The sequence below is a fragment of the Glycine soja genome, chromosome 14, assembly GCF_004193775.1.
Source record: "Glycine soja cultivar W05 chromosome 14, ASM419377v2, whole genome shotgun sequence".
Lineage (NCBI taxonomy): Eukaryota > Viridiplantae > Streptophyta > Magnoliopsida > Fabales > Fabaceae > Glycine > Glycine soja.
Genome location: NC_041015.1, coordinates 22,587,962 through 22,609,273, shown reverse-complemented (window position 1 = coordinate 22,609,273; position 21,312 = coordinate 22,587,962). Strand labels below are relative to the sequence as shown.

General features: G+C 35.6%; 1 protein-coding gene across 1 annotated transcript in view; it reads right to left on the bottom strand.

The window, feature by feature from the left end:
- LOC114384960 (helicase and polymerase-containing protein TEBICHI) overlaps positions 1-13,746 on the bottom strand; it is a 28,522-nt gene extending 14,776 nt beyond the window's left edge. Inside the window, exons 1-14 of the mRNA XM_028344817.1 lie at positions 13,447-13,746; positions 12,870-13,228; positions 12,467-12,707; positions 11,519-12,361; positions 11,111-11,175; positions 10,474-10,579; positions 10,135-10,335; positions 9,785-9,985; positions 8,582-8,743; positions 8,262-8,495; positions 7,879-8,091; positions 7,229-7,579; positions 817-969; positions 440-661 (exon numbers count right to left, since the gene is read on the bottom strand). Of these exons, the coding sequence (XP_028200618.1) occupies positions 440-661; positions 817-969; positions 7,229-7,579; positions 7,879-8,091; positions 8,262-8,495; positions 8,582-8,743; positions 9,785-9,985; positions 10,135-10,335; positions 10,474-10,579; positions 11,111-11,175; positions 11,519-12,361; positions 12,467-12,707; positions 12,870-13,228; positions 13,447-13,482 (3,387 nt within the window). The 5' untranslated portion in view covers positions 13,483-13,746. The remainder of the gene's footprint in view (positions 1-439; positions 662-816; positions 970-7,228; positions 7,580-7,878; positions 8,092-8,261; positions 8,496-8,581; positions 8,744-9,784; positions 9,986-10,134; positions 10,336-10,473; positions 10,580-11,110; positions 11,176-11,518; positions 12,362-12,466; positions 12,708-12,869; positions 13,229-13,446) is intronic.
- Positions 13,747-21,312: the final 7,566 nt, after the last annotated feature.

Here is a 21,312-nt window from a genome sequence, read left to right as displayed (position 1 = left end):
TTTAAAAAGTATATATTTATAATACTTCCCCAACATGTCAATGGCCCATTGAGGCAGGCCAAATTGACCTAGTTCTTTTTGGAACTCAATTTTGAGAGAGTCCAGCCAGGCACATCAGCCATCGGACCGGACCAATTTTAATAGCTCTAGTTGTTACTGTAGTTGGAGAGGAATGCTTGGTTTTTGTGGGTAAACTGTTGCTAGAATTTCCTTTGGGATATGACTAATAGTTACACATGCAAAGAGATTGGAAAGCTCTACATGTTGGCACTTTTTGCCTTAACTTGTGTTTGGTTGCAGTCCTATCATCCTATGACATCTACCAAGAATGATTCTTTATTCTCCTTCCTTTTCATCTTCTCTATTCTCTAGAAATATTCTTTTTAGAAATTAGTAGTAATAGTAGAAATATTTGAGGTAATGCAATAGAGAAAAGCACCTGAACTAGAAGTGACAAAATGAGAGCAACATAGAATCTTCTACAGACACGAAGTGTTTGATCATCATAGTTAGCTGTTGCACTGGAAATCCCAAGTTGATTTCTTCGTTGATTGTGCAATGATCTTGTATTATCTCTTGACTTGTTTGAAGCACGTAGTGGTGCACCATGTGCCATATACATCAAGAATGGTTCTGTCACACCTACTCGATTGCCAACTGACTGCAGGCATAACATAATTAATTAATAATACTTACAAATATGCCATGTTTTTTTGTAGGAAAAATTAAACTAATATAAATCTGATGAACTCCAAGCAATTCTAGTAACATCTTTTGCCAAAAAGAGAAAAGAAATTCTGTTTAACGAAAACCAACCTGGTCAAGCAGAGACAATTTCACAAAATGCTCATAGTACAATTCCCAATCTGGCTCAACATCTACATTGATTGGTGTCACCAAGTAAACTAAATGCAAGTCAGATGCAAGGACAAATCCTTCCCTTGCCCTTGAAAGATCAGCTAACACAATCTAAGAAATCAAGAACAGAATGGGTTATTGCCAATAACAGCATGACTATACTACAAATTACCTACCCATATTTTAAAGTCTCCAATGGGCAATCAAAACACTTGAAAATATATGGGAAAAATGAATATTGTTTTTTATCATAATATATATATATAGTTCTAACCTAGTATTTACACGGAAATAATCCTACCAACATCACAAGAAATAAAAATGGTAACAAAAAATAAAGGGATATATTATTTACACACGATACGGATCAAATGTCCAATCATCATATTTTTCTCATGTCAAACCCCCCCTCCCCCAGAAGCTGTTGAATGAATATCTATCATATCATTCTCAGCATGCAAGAAAGACCATGGAAGGTCATACATTGTAGCTACAAGATCAGTGTCCAATTTTTCCTCTTTGTGCAATGCTAATGAGGGATTCATTATCACATAGAAGGTTCATAGAGACTTCATACCTTATTTAGAAATTGTCTAAAATGATCCTCATTCATAGTGTTGAGAGAAAAAGAAAACAAGACATAGAGTTTGAGAGAGAGATAAAAGAATAGAAAATATTATTATTGATGCAGAATGGAAAGTTGGTTACAACAGATTCTGTTTCTCTATTTATAGAGAAAACAGTTATGGTTACAGTGAACCTGACAAAGGCAGTTAACTAACCATAGTTAGTTACTGCACTAACAGAATAACAGAAAATGACAGCGGTACTAACAGCTGCTCTAACTAAACAAGAAGTAAAACTTACTTATACACTAATACCTCCCCTCAAACTCAATGGGGTTGAGAATCAGAAATAGACTCAACTACATTGAGTTTGGACCTAAGAAAAAGAAACCTAGTTGGTGATAAAGGCTTAGTGAGGGCATCAGCCCATTGATCTATAGCAGGAATATGATACACCTTGAGCTCTTTAGCTAAGACTTTTTCCCTGACAAAAAAGACATCAATCTCCATGTGCTTAGTCTGAGAATGAAGAACTGGATTGTGAGTGATAGCCATGGCACTCTGATTGTCACAGTAAATCTCTGGGGTTTGAAAAGGAACAGATAACTCTGTTAAAAGAGTTTGAATCCATGTTACTTCAGTTGTAGCTTGAGCCAAGCTTTTGTATTCAGCTTCAGTAGAAGATCTAGCCACAACTTGTTGCTTTTTGGACCACCAAAAGACCGAATTGTGACCAAAATTAATCACTGCACCAGAGGTAGACCTTCTACCATCTGGATCCGAGGCCCAATCAGCATCAAACAGGGCTTTGATAGTGAAAGTCTAAGAGGAAGGAGCAGCCTTGAAATGCAGACCATGATGAATAGAGCCTTTGAGATGCCTTAGAATGTGTTTAACAGTTGTCCAATGAGAGTCCATAGGATTAGCCATGAACTGACAGACCTTATTCATAGCATAGCTCAACTCAGGCCTTGTAATGGTTGCGTATTGGAGAGCACCAACAACAGATCTATAGAGAGAGTTGGATCACTAAATAAATATGAGCTAGCTTTGGTTAACTTGCAATTAGCAGTCATGGGGGAAGAAAGGAATTAGTGTATTAAGTAAGTTTTACTTTGTGATTCAGTTAGGACAGCTGTTAGAACAGTTAGGACAGCTGTGGTATGTTATTTCTGTTAGTTTGTTAGAAGTTGTTATTTCTGTTAGAACAGTAACTAACTTTGGTTAGTTAATTGCCTTAGTTAGGTTATGTGTAATCATATTTGTTCTCTCTATAAATAGAGAAACAGAATCAGTTTGTAACTAACCTTTCAATTCTGAATCAACAATAATATCTTCCAGTTTCTTCTTTTCTCTCTCAAACTCTGATGGTTTCCAGAGCTTGAGGTCTATCCATGGCGACTAATCAGAATTTCACTTCCACTACTGCTTCTTTTCATCCGATTTTCTCAAAAGTTGGATGATTCTAACTTCCTACTATGGAGGCAACAGGTAGAACTTGTCATCAAGGCTCATAAACTTCAACGTTTCGTGGCAAGTCCTCAAATCCCAATGCGCTTTCTCACAGAGGCAGATTGTGAAGCTGGAAATGAAAATCCAGCATACACTGATTGGGAACAACAAGATCAGATTCTCTTATCGTGGCTCCAATCGACTCTTTCAGTTTCCATCCTATCTGGAATTATCTGATGTGTTCATTCATATCAGCTTTGGGAGCAGAAAACAATGCATGAGTTTCTTTTCTGCATCAAATGCATAGTCAATGCGCTTGGATCGTGTGGAGATCATGTTCTTCCTCATGAACACCTGGATGCAATTCTTGAAGGCCTACCAGAGGAGTACAGTCCAGTGATCTCAGTGATTGAAAGTAAGTTTGAACCACTTCCGATTGGAGAAGTAGAGGCAATGCTGCTCGCACATGAGGCACACATGAAAAAGTTTCAGAAGCACTTCGCTGATTCACCATCAATTAATGCTGCTCAAGGTTACAATTCATCTTCAAATTCTTACAATTCATCCTCGAATAATTTCAGTTCACAAAATCAATCCAATTATTCTGGAAATCGTGGTGACTTCAATCGTGGCATTGGCTACAGTCATGGAGGCAGTGATTCTGACCACGGCGGTGGCTACAGTCACGGAGGCAATGGCTTTGGCCCTACTGGAGGTCGTCGTGGTGGCGGCAAAGGCCACGGTCATTATGCAAATTTTCAGTGTCAAGTTTGCTTCAAATTTGATCACACAGCAGCGGTGTGTCATTTTCGCTATGATTCTGATTTTCAGCCAAACGCATCTCTCACGCTGATGGAACCAATGTTTCAAAGCAATTCTTTAAACACCTTCGGTTCAGAACAAAATCAGGGAACTAATTCTCACAAAGACTCCCAACCTAGTGCAATGCTGATTAATTCTGAAAATCAAGATCCTAAATCTACTACTTGGATACCTGATTCGGGTGCATCGTTCCACGTAACTAGAGAGTCTCAAAACATCCAGCAGCTTGGTCCATTTGAGGGACCAGATCAAATATACATAGGTAATGGCCAAGGCCTTTCTATTAAGTCTTCTAGTTACACAAAGTTTATTTCCCCTATTAATCCTAGAGTCAGTTTGTCCTTAAAACAATTATTACATGTAACTACCATCACTAAAAACTTAATCAGTGTCAGCAACTTTTCTAAGGATAACAATGTTTTCTTTGAATTTTATCCTAATCATTATGCTGTGAAATCACTGGGAACCAATGAAGTCCTACTTCAAGGTTCATTGGGTCCTGATGGCCTCTACATCTTTCCACATCTTGCACTCAAAGATCCTGCCTCAGCCACCTGCTTACTTTCAAATTCCAATGTTGATTCTGCTGTTACTTCTGTTTCTAGTAGTTCTAATACACAAATTTCTGATTCCTTTGTAAATGCTGTTTCTAATGTTAAAACAGCACCTAGCACTAGTTCTCAAACTATATGGCACCTTAGATTGGGCCATCCTAATGCTAATGTTCTAAGGTTTGTGCTTAATCATTGTAATATACCCATAGTTAATAAAACTATGTTCGAATTCTGTGCTGCTTGTTGTGTTGGAAAGTCACACAGACTACCATCTTCTCTATCTCAAACTGTATATTCTGCTCCTCTTGAATATACAGTGATTTGTTGGGACCATCTCATACTTCATCCTCAAATGGTTTCTCTTATTATATCAGCTTTGTTGATGCCTATTCTAAGTTCACTTGGATCTATTTTCTTAAAAATAAATCAGAAACATTTTCTTTTTTCAGCAATTTAAAACCATGACTGAACTCCAATTTGATACCAAAATTAAAAGTATTCAAACTGATTGGGGAGGTGAATTTAGACCTCTTACCTCATTTCTTCAAACCCATGGGATCATTCACAGGCTAATTTGCCCTCACACACATCATCAAAATGGTGTTGTGGAAAGAAAACACAAGCATATTGTTGAGTTAGGCCTTACTCTTCTCAACAAGCTTCTCTCCCTTTAAAATTTTTGGGATTTTACCTTCCAAACTATTGTTTATTTGATAAACAGACTTCCCACTGCTTCGCGTAAATTTCAAGTTCCTTATACTGTTTTGTTCAACTAGTCACCTAATTACAATTTTTTGAGGAACTTTGGATGTTCTTGCTATCCTTTTCTTAGACCCTATAATAAACACAAACTTGATTTCAGGTCACATGAGTGTTTGTTTCTTGGTTATTCCACCTCTCACAAAGGCTGCAAGTGTCTCTCTCCTAATGGCAAATTATATGTTTCCAAAGATGTTATCTTCAATGAGCTTAAATATCCTTCCAATGATCTTTTTCCACCTTTATCCAACTCTGTCACTTCTTCTAAGAGTGATTTTTTACCTACTGCTCATATTCCTCTTGTTTCACCTTCCCCTAATGAACTCACTCATGCTTCTCAACATGCTGAAACTAATTCTAATTCTATAAGTGTTGATCCCTCTAGATCCCTTAATATTGAATTCCCTAATTCTCAAAATGTCAGATCATCTTCCCCTCTTTCAAATGCCGAACCAAATTATGTTACTAATGAACACTCTAACACTGTTTCCGACTTAAACAGAAATCCAAGTGAACTGTCCAGTACCTCTTCTTCTCAGTCCCATTTTTATTTTTATTTTATTTTACACCACGTTTTTTTCTTTCTTTTCAGTCCTCTTTTAAATGGTTGAACCATCCGCCATGACATCCGCCATTTTCCGCTACGCCATCCGCCATATTTTTATGGCGGATTTTTGGCTTTCCGCCATGAACCACCATCCGCCATTAACAACATTGATAAAAATCCTACCAGAAGCAGAAAGGTCTTTGAACCAGTGCCAAGTCATCCCTTCCATACAGATTTGAGCAAGGGAGATGCACTTGTCAAAAAGGGTATTGTGGACAACAAAATACATCTTTGCCTTGGCCAACCACCCCACGGGGTCGTCGCCGATGAAGGGAGGAAGGTCCACACGCTTGGAGAGCAGGATGGCATCATCAAAATAAGCACCACAAGCCACTGAGGGGTGATGGAACTAGCCCACCGACCCGAAAAAATGAGGGAAGGACTCACATTTCCTCGCAGAGAGAGGATACTGACTTAGAAAGGTCCCCCATGGTGGAAAAGAGGGAGGTATAAGAGGATAAAATACTACTCTCTCACTACTCTCTTATAGGAGGAGAGTGTGGTCGATTGGGCAGTCATGGTGGATTCATGGGATTGCAAGGTAAATTTAATGGCATCGAGTTCGGCTTCAACGGCATCGAGGCATTGGGAGGTTATCCTTGTACACATACGAGAAGGGAAAACTCAATGAAAGCACCAATGATACATGTTGTATCACTGGTACCTGCAAGAAAAGGAAAATGACAGAAGAAAAGAAGAAGAAATGGAAATATCCAAGAGCCAAGCTCCCCGGCACAAGAGAGAAGATTCTCTGTGCTCCCAATTTCTATAATGATTCCTTGATGATCCCGACATCAGTATTCCCTTATAACAGAATACCCACACCCTTTTTCCATTAACTAACTGATCAATTCCCCTATTACCGCCAAGCATGAGAGTCATGCACTAATTGGTCTTGGGTATGTGTTGATACACCTTAAAGGGCTTGTCCCATTTAGAGATCTGGTTAGAGAACCGGTTCCTATCAGAGAGCACGTGAAGCGTTAGATGGGTTGTGATATTTTGGGATCCAGCCAATCTTTAGGTGGCACACCCCTGGTCGTGGTCACCAATCTGAGCGAGCATGGTCAGCATCAGCAATGATAGTATCGATGGTGTTCTCAATAGCAAGAGCAAATACTATTAATAAGTACTTACCCAAAGGTGTCAACTGTCAAGGAATGAAACAAACATAATGAAGGTGCCTAAGATTGCCTCAATGAAGACGGCTACTATGGCTGTGCTGCAGCCAAGCTAACAATTTTCACACAGAAGCAGACTCCCAAATCAAAAGGTCTGATATCAACTTAAAAATATATAAGAAAAATGAATATTTTATTTTAATGATAATGATAATTGTGAGAGAGCACATTTATATACTAGTTTTAACCTAGTAACTACAGGGAAATAATCCTACCATTATAATTACAGGAAATAAAAATAAAAAAAATTATAAGGAACTATTCTGTACACACAATAAACATGCCAAATATCCAAACATCACATTTTTCACATGTCTAACATATTCTAAACAAACAAACAGGAAAAGCCAGATTGCAATAAACCCAGAGTGGATTAAGAAGGGGGGGAAAGCAATGGCACTAAATAAACATATAGAGAGAAAAACTTACAAGTGACTCTTGTGGACAAAGAGAACTGCCAAAAGATGCACGTCCAAGAGGTGTGGTACTGTAGAGTTTAGTGTCTTCATTCCATTCAAGAAATTTTCTTTGGCACAACCATCGAAGGGATTCTTGTGCAGATTTCACCACGTCTAGAAATGGTTTTGTAGAATTTAAAAGGGTACATCTAACATACCGGTTAATATCGCTAGCAGTTTGAACAATTCCTCCAGCCACTACTTCTAAGATTGCATGAGTCATTCCATTCATGTCTTCGGACAAACAGGAATGTAATGGAGGACAGCTTTCATTAAGCAGTCCCGAAACCTTTTTTAGTTCTTCTGGTTTACAGATAAGTATCTGTGTAAATCAAAAAACAAAAAACCACTCAACTCAGACCTAATTAATTAAAACAACACAGCAGCCAATGAGACATAGATATGCCCAAATAAACTACGATATCAATGTAAAAAAGAAAAATGAGGGAAAGAGAAAAAAAATCATATGTTAAGTACAACAAAGAGAGAGTTCAAAACAAAAAAAAAATAACAAAAAGAAAAGGTAGCATGTATGCTTATGCTTAGTAACACCTAGCAGCCTGGAAAAACCACATAGACACTACCATATAATAGTTGAAAGCAAAACAGAAAAAGTCATACACTTTCTCCTTTTGTATCAATTCCAGTTCGACCAGCACGACCAGCCATCTGTTTGTACCTCGTCCCATCTAGAAAATCACAACCAATTCTAGGTTGGCGGAAAATTACCCTCCTAGCTGGCAGATTTACCCCAGCTGCTAAGGTTGACGTGGCAGTTAAGACACGTAAAAGGCCCTTCCGATAACAGGTTTCAACAATCTCTCGTTCCTCAACCTATGAAACAGCAAAAAATGGCTTAGGCCTTGAAGGTTGGTTAAATGAAAATAACTTTTTCATTATCTACATAAACTGGAATCAAATATCAACTTCTACTACCCAAAAAAAGCATGCAATAACAGTTCTAGTGGAAGCCATGATACAAAAAAGAAAGAATGGAAGATTACCGTAAGGCCAGCATGGTGAAATGCAACACCAGAAGGAAGAGTTTCCTGTAATATGGGGTCCAACCCAGCAGGGCACTTTCCCAAGGAGTTAATAGCAGAAGTAATATCGGCAAACTCACAATCATTAGCATCAACAGTAAAGCTTTTAAGGAACTTTGCAATGTGCCTTGCAGTTGACTCACAACCCTTCCGGCTAGAGCAAAATATTAAAACTGAGTGTCCCTCTTGAACAACCTTTAAAGAATATCAATTGTTCATAATTATTCAGTTTTCAGTATTACAAGGTTTAGAAGTTGCAGTTAAGACTCTAGACCACCAACCTCATTACATAGTTCAACAACATGATCTGGATCTTTACCACCAAGTTCAGCCGCTTTTGAGATTATTCTACAAAGTTCCATACTTTTGTTGTAAATGGAATTACCAACTTTTATATATTCTTCTAGAGGAACTGGCCGGAACTCGGTCTGGTATAGTGCTGCCTTGATGCAAATTTGAGACAGATTTATAAGATAATATCAGAAAAAGAAGTATTCATACAAATGTGACGTCAAATATGCCAGCAATAAATAGTCATCAATTTTTTTGTGTTCTGTTTGTTCTTCCTTCACACATACAGGTCTGTTTCTCTTCCTTCATAATTCACAGTACACACTTACCTAATTTTAAATTTGAAGTTCTTATTTAATTCCACCATCATCTTTCATTTTGACTTCATTCACATGTTCTTATTTTAGAGTACGACTTGTTTATTATGAATTTCTTTAATTTTGTCTATTTTGGGTAAATTTTTTTATTTTTAAGTATTTATTTAGTTTGTATTATAATATCTGAAATAGTGGTCATCCTGCTATCTGCTATCCTACTATAGTGTTCTCGGAGCGAGCCACTATCCAGGATTGATCATTATGTGATTTCCCATTTTAGCACTTTCCTATATCTTCTTTCTTCTATTTCATCAATAATCCTAAATAAATCACTAATGTCACTAAATTTGGTTTTCTGCTACCAATGGGTGGTTGGTTCAGGTGATACATGCTGGATTCCTCTTATGCAAGGTTATAGAGCTTTGTGTATGAAAAAAAAAAAACAGCAGAGAGCTAGCCTCACCATGCTGAGGATGTTCCCAACTCAAACAAGATTGCCTCCCTATGGAGGATAACTGTGGTCCTACACAAAAAAAATGGTTTTCTAGTAAAAATTATAGACGGATGGTTCAATTAATATTTGCAAAATCTGATTTTCCTCTATTTCCGGTTACTGTTCAATTGCATGTAGCATTTTTTTCCTTTCAAATGTATGATTCAGAGTACCAAACATGCTGTAGCTAACATAGCAAAATTAGGAGGAATTAGATCTTTTAAAGAATAAATACCAATTTATATAAAGTTATGCTGATCAAGTTTAAACAGATTAACTCAATTATACAACCAAAAGTCACAACAAAACACGACAGTTGGCCAAGAGACAGAGGAAGCCCAACAATGATCTATGCGCATGAGGGTGCTTGTAATTATGCTTACTTGAAGCCAGTCAGCAACTGCTGCAACATTTGGCATTGTTGCACTCATTCCGACAATTTGCAGACCTTGGGCAGGATCAGCCTTATCACTGCTTCCACCGGAACTTTCTCCATCACTTGATTTTGGAATACCTTCCCCTGCTGCATAACGAAGCTTTGTCAACATAAGTTCAAGTAGATAACCTCTTCTTGGATCACCAACCTGTTAACAGATGTAGACAACAATAAACCATGAGAACCATCCAAGTGTACCATTTGCTGTTCAGCTTTCATAATAGTCCAATAGAAAAATACAGGGGAAAGTAGCAAGTAATAGAGCTCATGGCATAAATAAAGAGTAATTGATGATACCATATGCAGTTCATCAATTACGATAATTCCCATTTCTGATAGACGCCCCTCTTCCAATAATCTATTAACTAGTGAGTTTGCCTTCTCTATAGTGCAGACAGCTACAGAAGTATCTTTAGGAAGTGTTCCACCACCTTGGTTTCCATAATAACTACGAACATGTTTACCAAGTGGATCAAGGAGACGTTCGAGGTGTTCAGCCTACATGAATCCAAATGAAAATACAAAACAAGAAAATTCAAAATTTTGAAATATTTTAAAACTGAATGCCTCAAACAAAACCCACAAGACCACAGCCATAAATGTAATTTCTAAATTTAAGGGGCTAGAAAAGAGAACCTTTTCTGCACAAATTGATACATACGGAAGAACAAGTAGTGCCATTTTTCCAGTTATTATCACCCTCCGCAGCATTAAAATCTCAGCAACAAAACTCTTACCAGCACTGTGGCAACAAAGAAAAACATTTAATACATGCCTTCCTCAAATAAAAGACCAGAGGTATCACAACAAGGACAGAGTAAAAACAGAAAGTGAAAAAAATAACAAAGGAAAACAAAAAAGAGACAGGAGAATCGTGTCATGTCAAGAACTGAAAACATAATGGAGAACATGCAGTAGAATTACAAAGAAACAGCATAAAGAATTCACCAATCAATGTAAGAGAAAAAATTATAAAATCATGTACGGATTCAGTAAGATGAGACGTTCAGTACAGCAAAAGAAATATGAAATGAAACAATGATGTTGTATATCAATAAATTAATGGTCATTACCAAAATTGAGACTCTAGCATTCTATGTAAATGAAATCTATCATGCACTTGTCCACCTCGTTTGAACAGAAACCATAAAACCATTCCCTCCCAAAATTATATATTCCACCCCACATAATTCCATAACTTTTAAATAAATGAATAGGACAAAAATATAACATAAGATTCACATTAATTGCTATTTTGAGAAAAAATAAATACCTTGTAGAAGCACAATATACAAGATTTCTTCTCTGTAGGACACCATCCACTCGAAGGCAATCAACCTAAAAAAAGGAAAATAAATAAAAAGCCTTATTAAACTTACATATGCCAGAAACAATAAGATTTTAAAATAAACCATTTTAAAGAACCTTCTCAGTAGATACGTTAAACTCCGGGGCTAAGGAGCAATGAGAAAAATTCCAGACCAAAAGGGATAATCAAACTCAGTTACAACTCAACCACAAAGCCACAACTTTTGAAAAGAAATTAAGATAAAACAACTAGTAGTAGAAGAAAAAAAAACAAAGTAGCAGCCATGATTAACACAAGGAATTCATTTATTTAGATGGTAAAGCACTACAAAGAAGTGATGACATGAGAAGCATCTTCATATAAAATGTGTACCTGCCAACTGTAAAGTCTTGAGATTCCTTTCTTTCTATATATGCTGCATATTTCAGGAGGAAGCCAGCTGTTTAGGTCAAAATGATCATTAAGTGATACACTAGTTGAAGGAGTACTGGCTTCATCAGATGCATGTGCACTAATCGGTGTCCTGACCTCATTGTGGGGTGAATTAGATGTCATGCTAACATTATCCTGACAAACCCTTTTGCCTAATGTATCTACTAAAGTATTCTCTTGCACTTCATTCATCTTTTCATATGTATGACCTATCATAGAACATGAATCATACTGTTTACCAGCCACACAAGTAACATTGATTGAATCACCAACACGACAGTCTTGCAAGGTATTTTCTTCCAAATTGTTGTCCTCAAACGAAAAATCAAAATGTTTAACAGGAAGGCTGGATGCTTCTTTCACAGAATCTTTAGTGTGCATCCCAACTAACCCTAAAGGAGCACCCATTTCCCTATTCCGGATTCTGTTTTTACTTTGATCCAATATTTTCCTTGGTTTGCCATCATAATTTTGTAAATTGCATGAGTTCTTCATCTCAGGTTCCTCTTCCACCACATTACTTTCTCCCATAACCTTAGAAGGATCATTACCCATGGGAACACACAAACCATCAGCAAGTTGAATTGCCTCATTCCAAAATGCCTCTCCAGGCGAAAATGATGAGCTGCCGCGTGTTGACTTTGGAGTCTCCCTAACACTTGCTTTAACAATCAAAGACCCCGGTGTGTTGTAGTATTCAGCCAATTTCATTGATGGTTTAGGTGTATTATTACATTTCCTAAAGCCTGTCTCAAAGCCAGTAGTATCACCACCACCAGAAACCTGTCTCTCACAAGCCAAAGCATCAAACAAAAAATATACCCTAAATCAATCAAAATATCAATCTAGCTACAAAAAAATCCAAAGCGGTATGAGTTTGAGCTTAACCTTCGTACAAGAGCCAGGAACACATCCCATAGAATTATTATTACCAACAACACCAGACTTGATGTCTTCATCGATCTTCACACTCAACAATGTATTTTCACCACCGAAACATAGCTCACCAGCAGTGTCATTATTCTTCCGCAGTAAAACACTATTTCCCTCTACTAATGTTGGTGAACCATGTCTCTTGTGATCATCCATTTTCATCTCCAACGGCAAACCCACACTCGGATGCAATACACTGCACATAGCATAATTAAAAAGCTAATAAACAAACACATAGACAAGTAAAACAACACAAAAGAGAACTAAAACCACAAAGTACCAACACCAGTCCTCCATGAACTAAAGTGGAGGTACCCACTAATCCGTATTCATTTTTTTCAAACAGAGAGTAAACTACCTGCAATACAAAGACAAAAAGTCAGCAGCAAACTGTTTCCTCTCCGATTTCGCCACACCCTGTCCAATTTCACTCGGCTGAATAGATTGAGAATCTCCACACCCTTGACCCAATGAAACAGTATGCTTATTAAGCTCATTGTCAAGAGAACCACCAATCTCCGATGTCAAGTTTCTCTTAACCTTAACAGTGTTTGCGTCACCGCAGCCGTCACCACCACCGTCCTGTGACGAAACCAAGTAACCCTCCAAAGTGCCTTTGGCACTCGGAGACTCATCAGCCCCATGCCTCGCACCTTTTTCGAATCTCCCGGCTTTAGGAACAGGCGACGCTGCTTTCCTCTTCTTCGAAGCGTAAAACTGCCCACATAAATCCAATAACAAACAAACGCAAGCGAAAAAATCACAATTAGTAAAATTAAATCATAATTCGTAAACCACAGTTAAGCAGCAAGGTTCAAAAACTGTTCAATTCAACATTTTTTGTGTGTTTTGATTTTGTGATGCGAGGAAGGTAATGCGGGGTCGAAACGGCGTCGTATAGGGTTGGGGAAACGGAAACGGAAAAAGAGAAGGACCTGATCGATGCGAGAGCGATGCGAAGGAGAAGCCATGTGAAGAACGAGAAGCGTTGTGTTTCGTTGTTGTTCTTCTTCTTCGCCTTGCGCTAGGCATGAGAATGATGATGCATCATACAACGTCGCATAATGCGTTGCTTTGATGCTTCGCGAGAGCCGAGTTGAAGAGACACGACGAACCGAGCGGTTTGTGCTCTTTGGAGTGGCGCCCTGACTGAAAGCTGCAAATTGAAATTGAAATTTTCGGGGGAACGGGCGGTGTTTGGCTTCCCGGCAATGTTATACCTACTACCGGAATAGGAAAAATGGAAAATACTAACGTTAATACGAAAATGAGAAATATTAAGTTGTTTGGTTTGACAAAATATTTTTTGTTTTTATTTTTTGGAAATAATTTTCATTTTTAAATTTTCAAGTTTAAAAAATATGTTTGGTTTAATTTTTTCTTTTCTGTTTTTAGAAATATGTTTGGTTTAATTATTTGCAATAAAATCTCATCAAATGATTTTACTATAAATTTTAAAAAATATAATATGTTTCCTGAATCATAATTATTAAAATTGTTATACTATTTATTTTAAAAAATAAAAATTAATATCAAATCTTAAGTCTCACAAACAAAACAAATATACACATAAATCATGATCAAGTATGACAAAATAGAAATCAAATCAATTTTTTTTACCTACAATAATTTTCTCACATCTGATTTACAATAGTTTCTCGAACTTGTGTCATTTCAACAACATAATTAGCATTCATATTAACACCTTCTTGGTCTACACTTAAACCTTGTTCATATGTAATTAACTCTTCTTTGTCATATTGGTTAAAAAGAGTATCTATGCTTTGTTGCAATATGATAAAATTATATATAGTGCAACAAGCAATATGAATAAGTTTTTGTCTTCTAACAGGATAATTTGGCATCAACTTCAAAATTGGAAACCTTTCTTTTAGTACTCAAAAACATTTTTCAATGATGTTCCTTAATAAAGAATGCCTATGATTGAATAATTCTTTTTTACCTCGTGGTTGTCCTGCCCGTCACGAAAAGCACACAAATGATCCCTCTATCTACGGAATGCGACAAGATAACCAAGAATATTTGGAAATCCAAAGTCAACAAGATAAAATTGATTTGTAAAATAAAGAATGCATTTATTCAATAACTCTTAAAGTTTAAATAAAGAAAATGCGAATAACATACCAAAATCGCATACTGCTAACACATTTTGTGTTACCAAGATTTTTCTCCCGCAAAAAGCAATTTGTTTAGATGCAAGTGCCTAAGCTAAAACATGTGTACCATCAATGGTACCAATGCAATTCTGCATAAACATGAATAAGAATTAGTATAAAAAGAAAGAAAAATGTTAAATTTTTTAAATATATGAAGAGAAAATTTACCTTGAAATAAGAAAAATACTTTAGGTTTCATTCAATATAAGGATGTGGAGTTGTCTGATTTCTTTGGCAAATAATTGTCATTCCTGACTTACATATTTCTCTCAAAACAATTTTGAACTATATGCTTACAATATGCAAGGAGTGTTGAAAGCATTCGCCAACAACTCCTTGACGCAAGTTATGACACATTATGATTAGGAACATCACAATGGCTTCCTCTATGCTTAACTTTTTCCATCTCTCAAATTTTCAAAATTTCTTAAAGTGTGTTTGGATGAGGGAATTTTAAATTTTGAGAAATTTTAAATTCTAAGAATTTCAAATACTTCAATTGAAATTCTTTTATTTTCAAAATTTTGTGTTTGGATAAAAAAAATTAAAATTGTGAGGGTGAAAAAAAATGAATGTAAAGAAAAGAGAATATATGGTTGGTGTGCTTCCAAAGAGAAGAATATTGATGCGGTATGGAGAGTCGCAAGGGAACTGGGACACGATGACATACAACACCATACCCGACCACAACATTCAGTCAATGGTGCAAGGCATGGCCCAGGCCCTCTGCGTCGACAAGCACCTCCATCACGTGATAGACAGCGATGGCTGCTCCGCTGACTAACGGGTGCAGTTCTATGTGTCCCCCTACGCTCGCACCCGATCGACGCTCCGCGAGCTCAAATGGTATTTTTTGAAAAAGAGGATCATCGGCGTGAGGGAAGAGTCATGAGTTCTAGAACGAGATTTTGGGAACTTTCAGGTGGCAGAGAGGATGAAGGTTGTCGCAACCTGCCCTTCGGCGGGGGAGCGAAAAGGGCCTCTCGGATGGGCCAAATGATGCGTCTTCCGTTGAAGGAAAACGCGTGGAGTCGCCACCAACATTTATTCGAAAAAAACGTCGGAAAAACCAAAATGGAAAAGGTCGAAAGTCTGCATATTTTGAAAATGAGGGTTCTGGAGTTGTTTACGCATGGGGAAGATATTAGCACCCCACGTGCTCGTCACAAGGGACGGCAACCTCTAATCAAGTGTACAAATCATGGCTTCAAAGCTATGTATTTTCCCTTTTTATGTTATCTTTTTCCCTTTTATTTTTCCCTTTTTATATTTTTTTACTTTTTTGGGGTCGACAAGGGTGTTTCCCTCGCTCCTACGTATTCCTCAATTGCGATGAGGAAATCAGACCTACGTAATTCTTTAAGAACTAAATGTTGGTTAATTTGTTTTTTTATCTTTTTTGAAAGATTGATTTTAATTGTGAACAAAAGTCGTTTAAGGCGTTGGACCTTTGAAACGATCTTTTGATTTTTGAAAAGAGGAGAAAGAGTCATTAAGGCGTTGGACCTTGAAACGATCTTCTCAAGTTTGAAAGGCGGAGAATCGTTAAGGCGTTGGACTTTGAAGCGACCTCTTGATTTTTGAGAGGAGAGAATTGTTAAGGCGTTGGACCTTTGAACGATTTCTTGATTTTTTTTATGAAATGAAGAAGTTTATGAGTTGGTTTTATTTGGTTTTGACTCATTAATCTTCAATCCCTTTTTAAGATAACTTGCGGAGTTGATGACCGGTTAAAACTTATTTTACATTGATGAAAAGAGTTTAAGACACAAACGATCGATCAAGTGAGATTACAACACAAACGATCAGTTGAATTTTATTTTAACGGCAATTAAACGAGATTATGGCATGAACGATCGGTCGAAACTTGCTTTAAACAAAGAAAAAGATCACTGATGACTGAATAAGGAGATGACGATGCACAAAGTATAAAGGGGACCCCTAAGGGTCCATAAATCAAATTCAAATCCTTAAAGCAAGCACTAACCGGATGAAGAACGAAGAACGAATGAAGAACGGTGAAGAACGTTCACGGAATTGATCACAGAAGCATTACGGAAGCGCCTCGGCCTTGATTTTCTTCTTCTTTCTCCTTTTTTTCACTAATTTTAAGTGAAATATGCTTGCCAAGGGTGTTGAACCCCTTCCCCTCAGCCTTCCACACCCTTTTATAGCCAAAATAGGGGAGGAGCTTGCCGCTCAACTCTCCCAAGCGAGTTGAAGGCTTCCTCCAGAAGCAACATGCTTGCCCAGGCGAGCAGCTATTGAAGCTTCCTGATGGACCTAGATGGGCCCAGTGCTGAAGGACACCCCCTGAATTGATATTTTCACCCCCATTTTGAGTTTTTTTGCTCATTTCCTTCCGAAACATCGTGAAATCTTACAGGTCACGCGACAATTGGCTTTAAGCAGCTCAACGTGACCAGCAAAAATCCGCATGTCGACAAGCAATTGTCTCCGAATGAAATTAGGGTATGACAAAGGTTATAAAGGAAATACACAAACGTTTTAGAAGGTTCTTCTATCAAGAAGAGAATTTCAATTTCTCAGCTTTTAGAAGGAAATTTAAATTCCACATTTTTAGTTGTTTAAAATTCTTTCAAAATTCCAAAAATTTAAATTCTTCATAAAAAACGTCCAAACAATGAATTTTAGATTAAAGAAATTTAAATTCTCTTGTAAACTACTTTCCTCAATTAAAATTATCTATCCAAACACACTCTAGAGTTTCAGTAAAAATCATAAATGCATCCTTCATTCTAAAATTCTCATAACATCTAGCTTCATGACTTACCAAGAATTCAAGAGTATACATCTTTCCGATCAACATAAAAGCCTTGCACGGTGTCTTGGTAATAAAATTTTATTTATTTTCCTTGATCAACAATACAATAATTAAATCTCCCGAGCCATTCAAATAAGAATTATTGCTACTTTCACTTGAAGTGTCTATAGACATATTAAATTGTTCAAAATAAACAATAAATAATGTTAACTAACATGAATAATAATATAATATAAAGCATTCAAACACTTGGAATAATGTAAAATTAAATGTAGGAAATAATAATTACCAGCAACCAAACACTTGCAAAATAAACAAGTCCACACAAAATAATAAGTTGCTTAAACTCATACTAAAGTCATAACAATTTGACATAAATTTATTCACTAAACATTACTAATCAAGATATGTTGGCCATTTATTCTTCCAGCACTACTCATCGAGATGCTAGCCATTTTCTCTTCCAACACTACTCATTAAGAAATGCTACCATTTGTTCCTCCTATTTGTCGACATGTGAATAAACATGATTCTCCAAGCATTATTAGTAAACTTATCCAAAGCCTTATTGTAAACTTTATCAGAAATATCTTCTATGGAGTCCAACAATTTCATGAATGCGTGAACAGAATAAGGATCAATTATTGGACTAGTATCTTGTGCTTTATCTCAATTTTCCTTAGCTATTGATGCTTCAACCCTTGCACTCATTGCTTCAGACTATTGACTTAAAGCTACTTCTAATGTCTCAAGTCTAGAATTTCTCATCTCTCGATGACGATGCTCACTTGAAGACCCTTTACCTTTCCTTTTAGTGTCAAGATCTTGAGAATCACCCTCAACAACAACATCTACTTTGATTCCAATGTGCACACCTTTTGAAAGAAAGTTGCCCTCTATTTCTCTTTCTTCATCAAAGTTTGGTGGCTCTTGAGTAGAAGTTTGACTTAATCTTATGGTTGCATTGCTAGAATTAAATATCTCACCAAGAATATCATAGTTATACAAATACACAAAAATAATATAACAAATGATAACAATATTATTTATTTAAATAAATAAAGTTTAACTCATTGTGTACAGATCTTTCTATACTTCTCCAGGAGCATTGACTTTGTTATTTTCATTATCACATGTAACTCCCGTACGCGATAACAAAGTTGAAAATTCACAATGTTGAAGACGTAGGCGATTAAATTTTCCCTTGAGTCTATCTACACCATAAGGTTAGGGTGTTTTGATTATCTTATGCAACTCATTGTTTATATCTTCCTAAACTATCATCTTAAATGTTGACCCTTGCAATTGTCCCTGTTTCATGATCATAGATTATTTCAATGAATGCCTTTGTGTTTTGGTATTTCCATTCCATGCTCTCTCCCTTCTCACTTTTTCCTCTCATCTCATGTTACTAAATTCATATTGAACAAGTATACCATTAAATATTAACCATAATTGGCAACCAATATTTAATAAAAATAATAAAATTATATATAACATATGAAATTCAAAATTCATTATTATATAGAAATAAGAATAATATCTTTTTAAAAATCCTACAAAGATATTGAAATATTTGTTTATAAGCAAAACCAAGTTTTAAGAAGACTTTTTTAAGGAAACTTTAAAAAAAACTCACATTTTATAATTTAGTCTTTCTTAAAGATGTGAAATGAAGAAATAATATTAGAATACATGTTAATTTAAAACTTTAGAAGCACACATTAATTAAAATATATTAAAATGTTAGAATAAAGCAAATTGTGATTTGGAATTTGCATCATGCATTAAAACACTTATTTTATTGATGAAATATGAAGTTGTAGATGTAGAAAATGATAAGCATAAACGTACAATAAAATATAAATAAATAAAATAGAAAAAAATATCAATACACACTCACAACATTGATAGAGAATGAGAGAAACAACAAATAAAAAATGAAGAGATAAGAACCTGAAAGTAGTTTATGGAAGAAAAAATGAATAAAATCAAGTCAAGCTCAAGGATTTATAGGCCAAACTAAAATAGAACATTATGGAAAAATCATAAAGGATATTTTCAATCAAAATTCTCGTAACCTCAATATGAAACAAATGTACCCCAATTTCTCCAATGATAAGTTGGCAGATATCTTCACTAAGTCTCTAAGGGGACCGATAATTGGTTATATTTATAACAAGCTTGACACATATGATCTATATGCTCTAGCTTGAAGGTGAATGTTGAGAATGAATATTGATATTATGCATTCATGGTAATAAATATAGTTTATAGGCACATAATCACTAATTTAGAGGAAATCAAATATCCTTCATTTGTTTGTAATAAGTGCAATAAGCCTATATAAACTTAGAATCGTGTTGTATTTAGACACACGATTTCAATCTCAATATGCCTTTATTCTTTCTCCTTTAACACAAACAAACATCAAATCTTTTGATTTGCTGGAGCCAGGAATTGCTTGGTACGTAGTAAAAGAAAACTTGGGTTGTTTAAAGCTTGCGATAAACTTTGTTGTAAGAGCCAGAAGTAGTTGTAAACAATATTTGTAACTTTGTTAAAGTTAGTGAAACTTTGTGGGTTGCCAAGAACAATATATAATCTTAGTGGTAGAGACGAACCAATATAAAATCCTATGTTTGATCTATTTATCTTAGCCATTTAATTTGTCCAAGGGTTTGAATTTGATTTTGTTTTGGAAAATTGTTTTACAAAATTTGTTAGTTGTCATCTAATTCTATTTGCTTGTGAAAATCTTGTTTTTTGTATTTATGTTGTATGAGACGATTACATTTCTTATAAAAAAAAGGTTACAAAAAATTTTAAATCGAATTTCATCTTTCCTTCTTGTGATATTTGCCTTTACACTATCCTCAACATCATGCCTCTAATTATATAAAGCTTTTGATATATGCACTTTGTCCTAGAAAACATGATTGTCTTTCCAATTTTTGAATAAATCTCTTTCTGGTAGTCTTGCTTTTGATTGCAGAAACTATGTCATGGAGAAGCTTCCATTGTAAGCTTATGCTTCACACTTGTGCTATGATTTTGAATATGTCTTGTCTTAATAAGAACACGTCAAGCAACCATTAGTAGCTAATTACAGTAACTTCGGTTAGGGGTGTTCGCAGTGTAGCTTTTGGTGTGAAATTAGCCCAAACCAAATAAGAAAATTATGTACGGTGAGGTTTTTTTTGGTTTAGATTATTTATGAAATCAGTACCAAATCAAACCAATATTTTGCAGTTTGCTTTGATTCGATTTTTGTAGTTTGAAAATTCAGCTAGTGAGTATTAAAAACATGCTTAAAAAGTTTGTTATTAATTAGACAAAACTTGATTAATAACTAGTTCCACAATTGAACTTAAAGTAAAATAAAATTATTTTCAAGTTGAATAATACTTAAATAATAATCATTCAACTTAAATAATAAATCATTCAACTTAAAAGTAAAAAACATTACATAATATTTATAATGCTTGCTTCCAACCTTGGAAACTTAAAAATGTAGATATCCAACAACAAAAGGCTAATTACAACATTGCCTAAAACCATAGAAACTTGAAAAGCAGATCTCCAATAACACAATAATAGATCTTCAACAGCAACAACATAACATAAAATCATCAATTGCCAAGAGTTGCATCCTGTATAAAATAAAGCATAATCAATTACAATAAATACAATTACATGCATTTTAAGAAAATAAACATAATTTATAAATTATATATCATACCATATCAAGTGAATTAACTCCAAGTGTAGCTACTAATTAAACTCAATATCAGAATTCTATTCAATTATTGGTGGGATCGAACCAATTTCTAAAAATC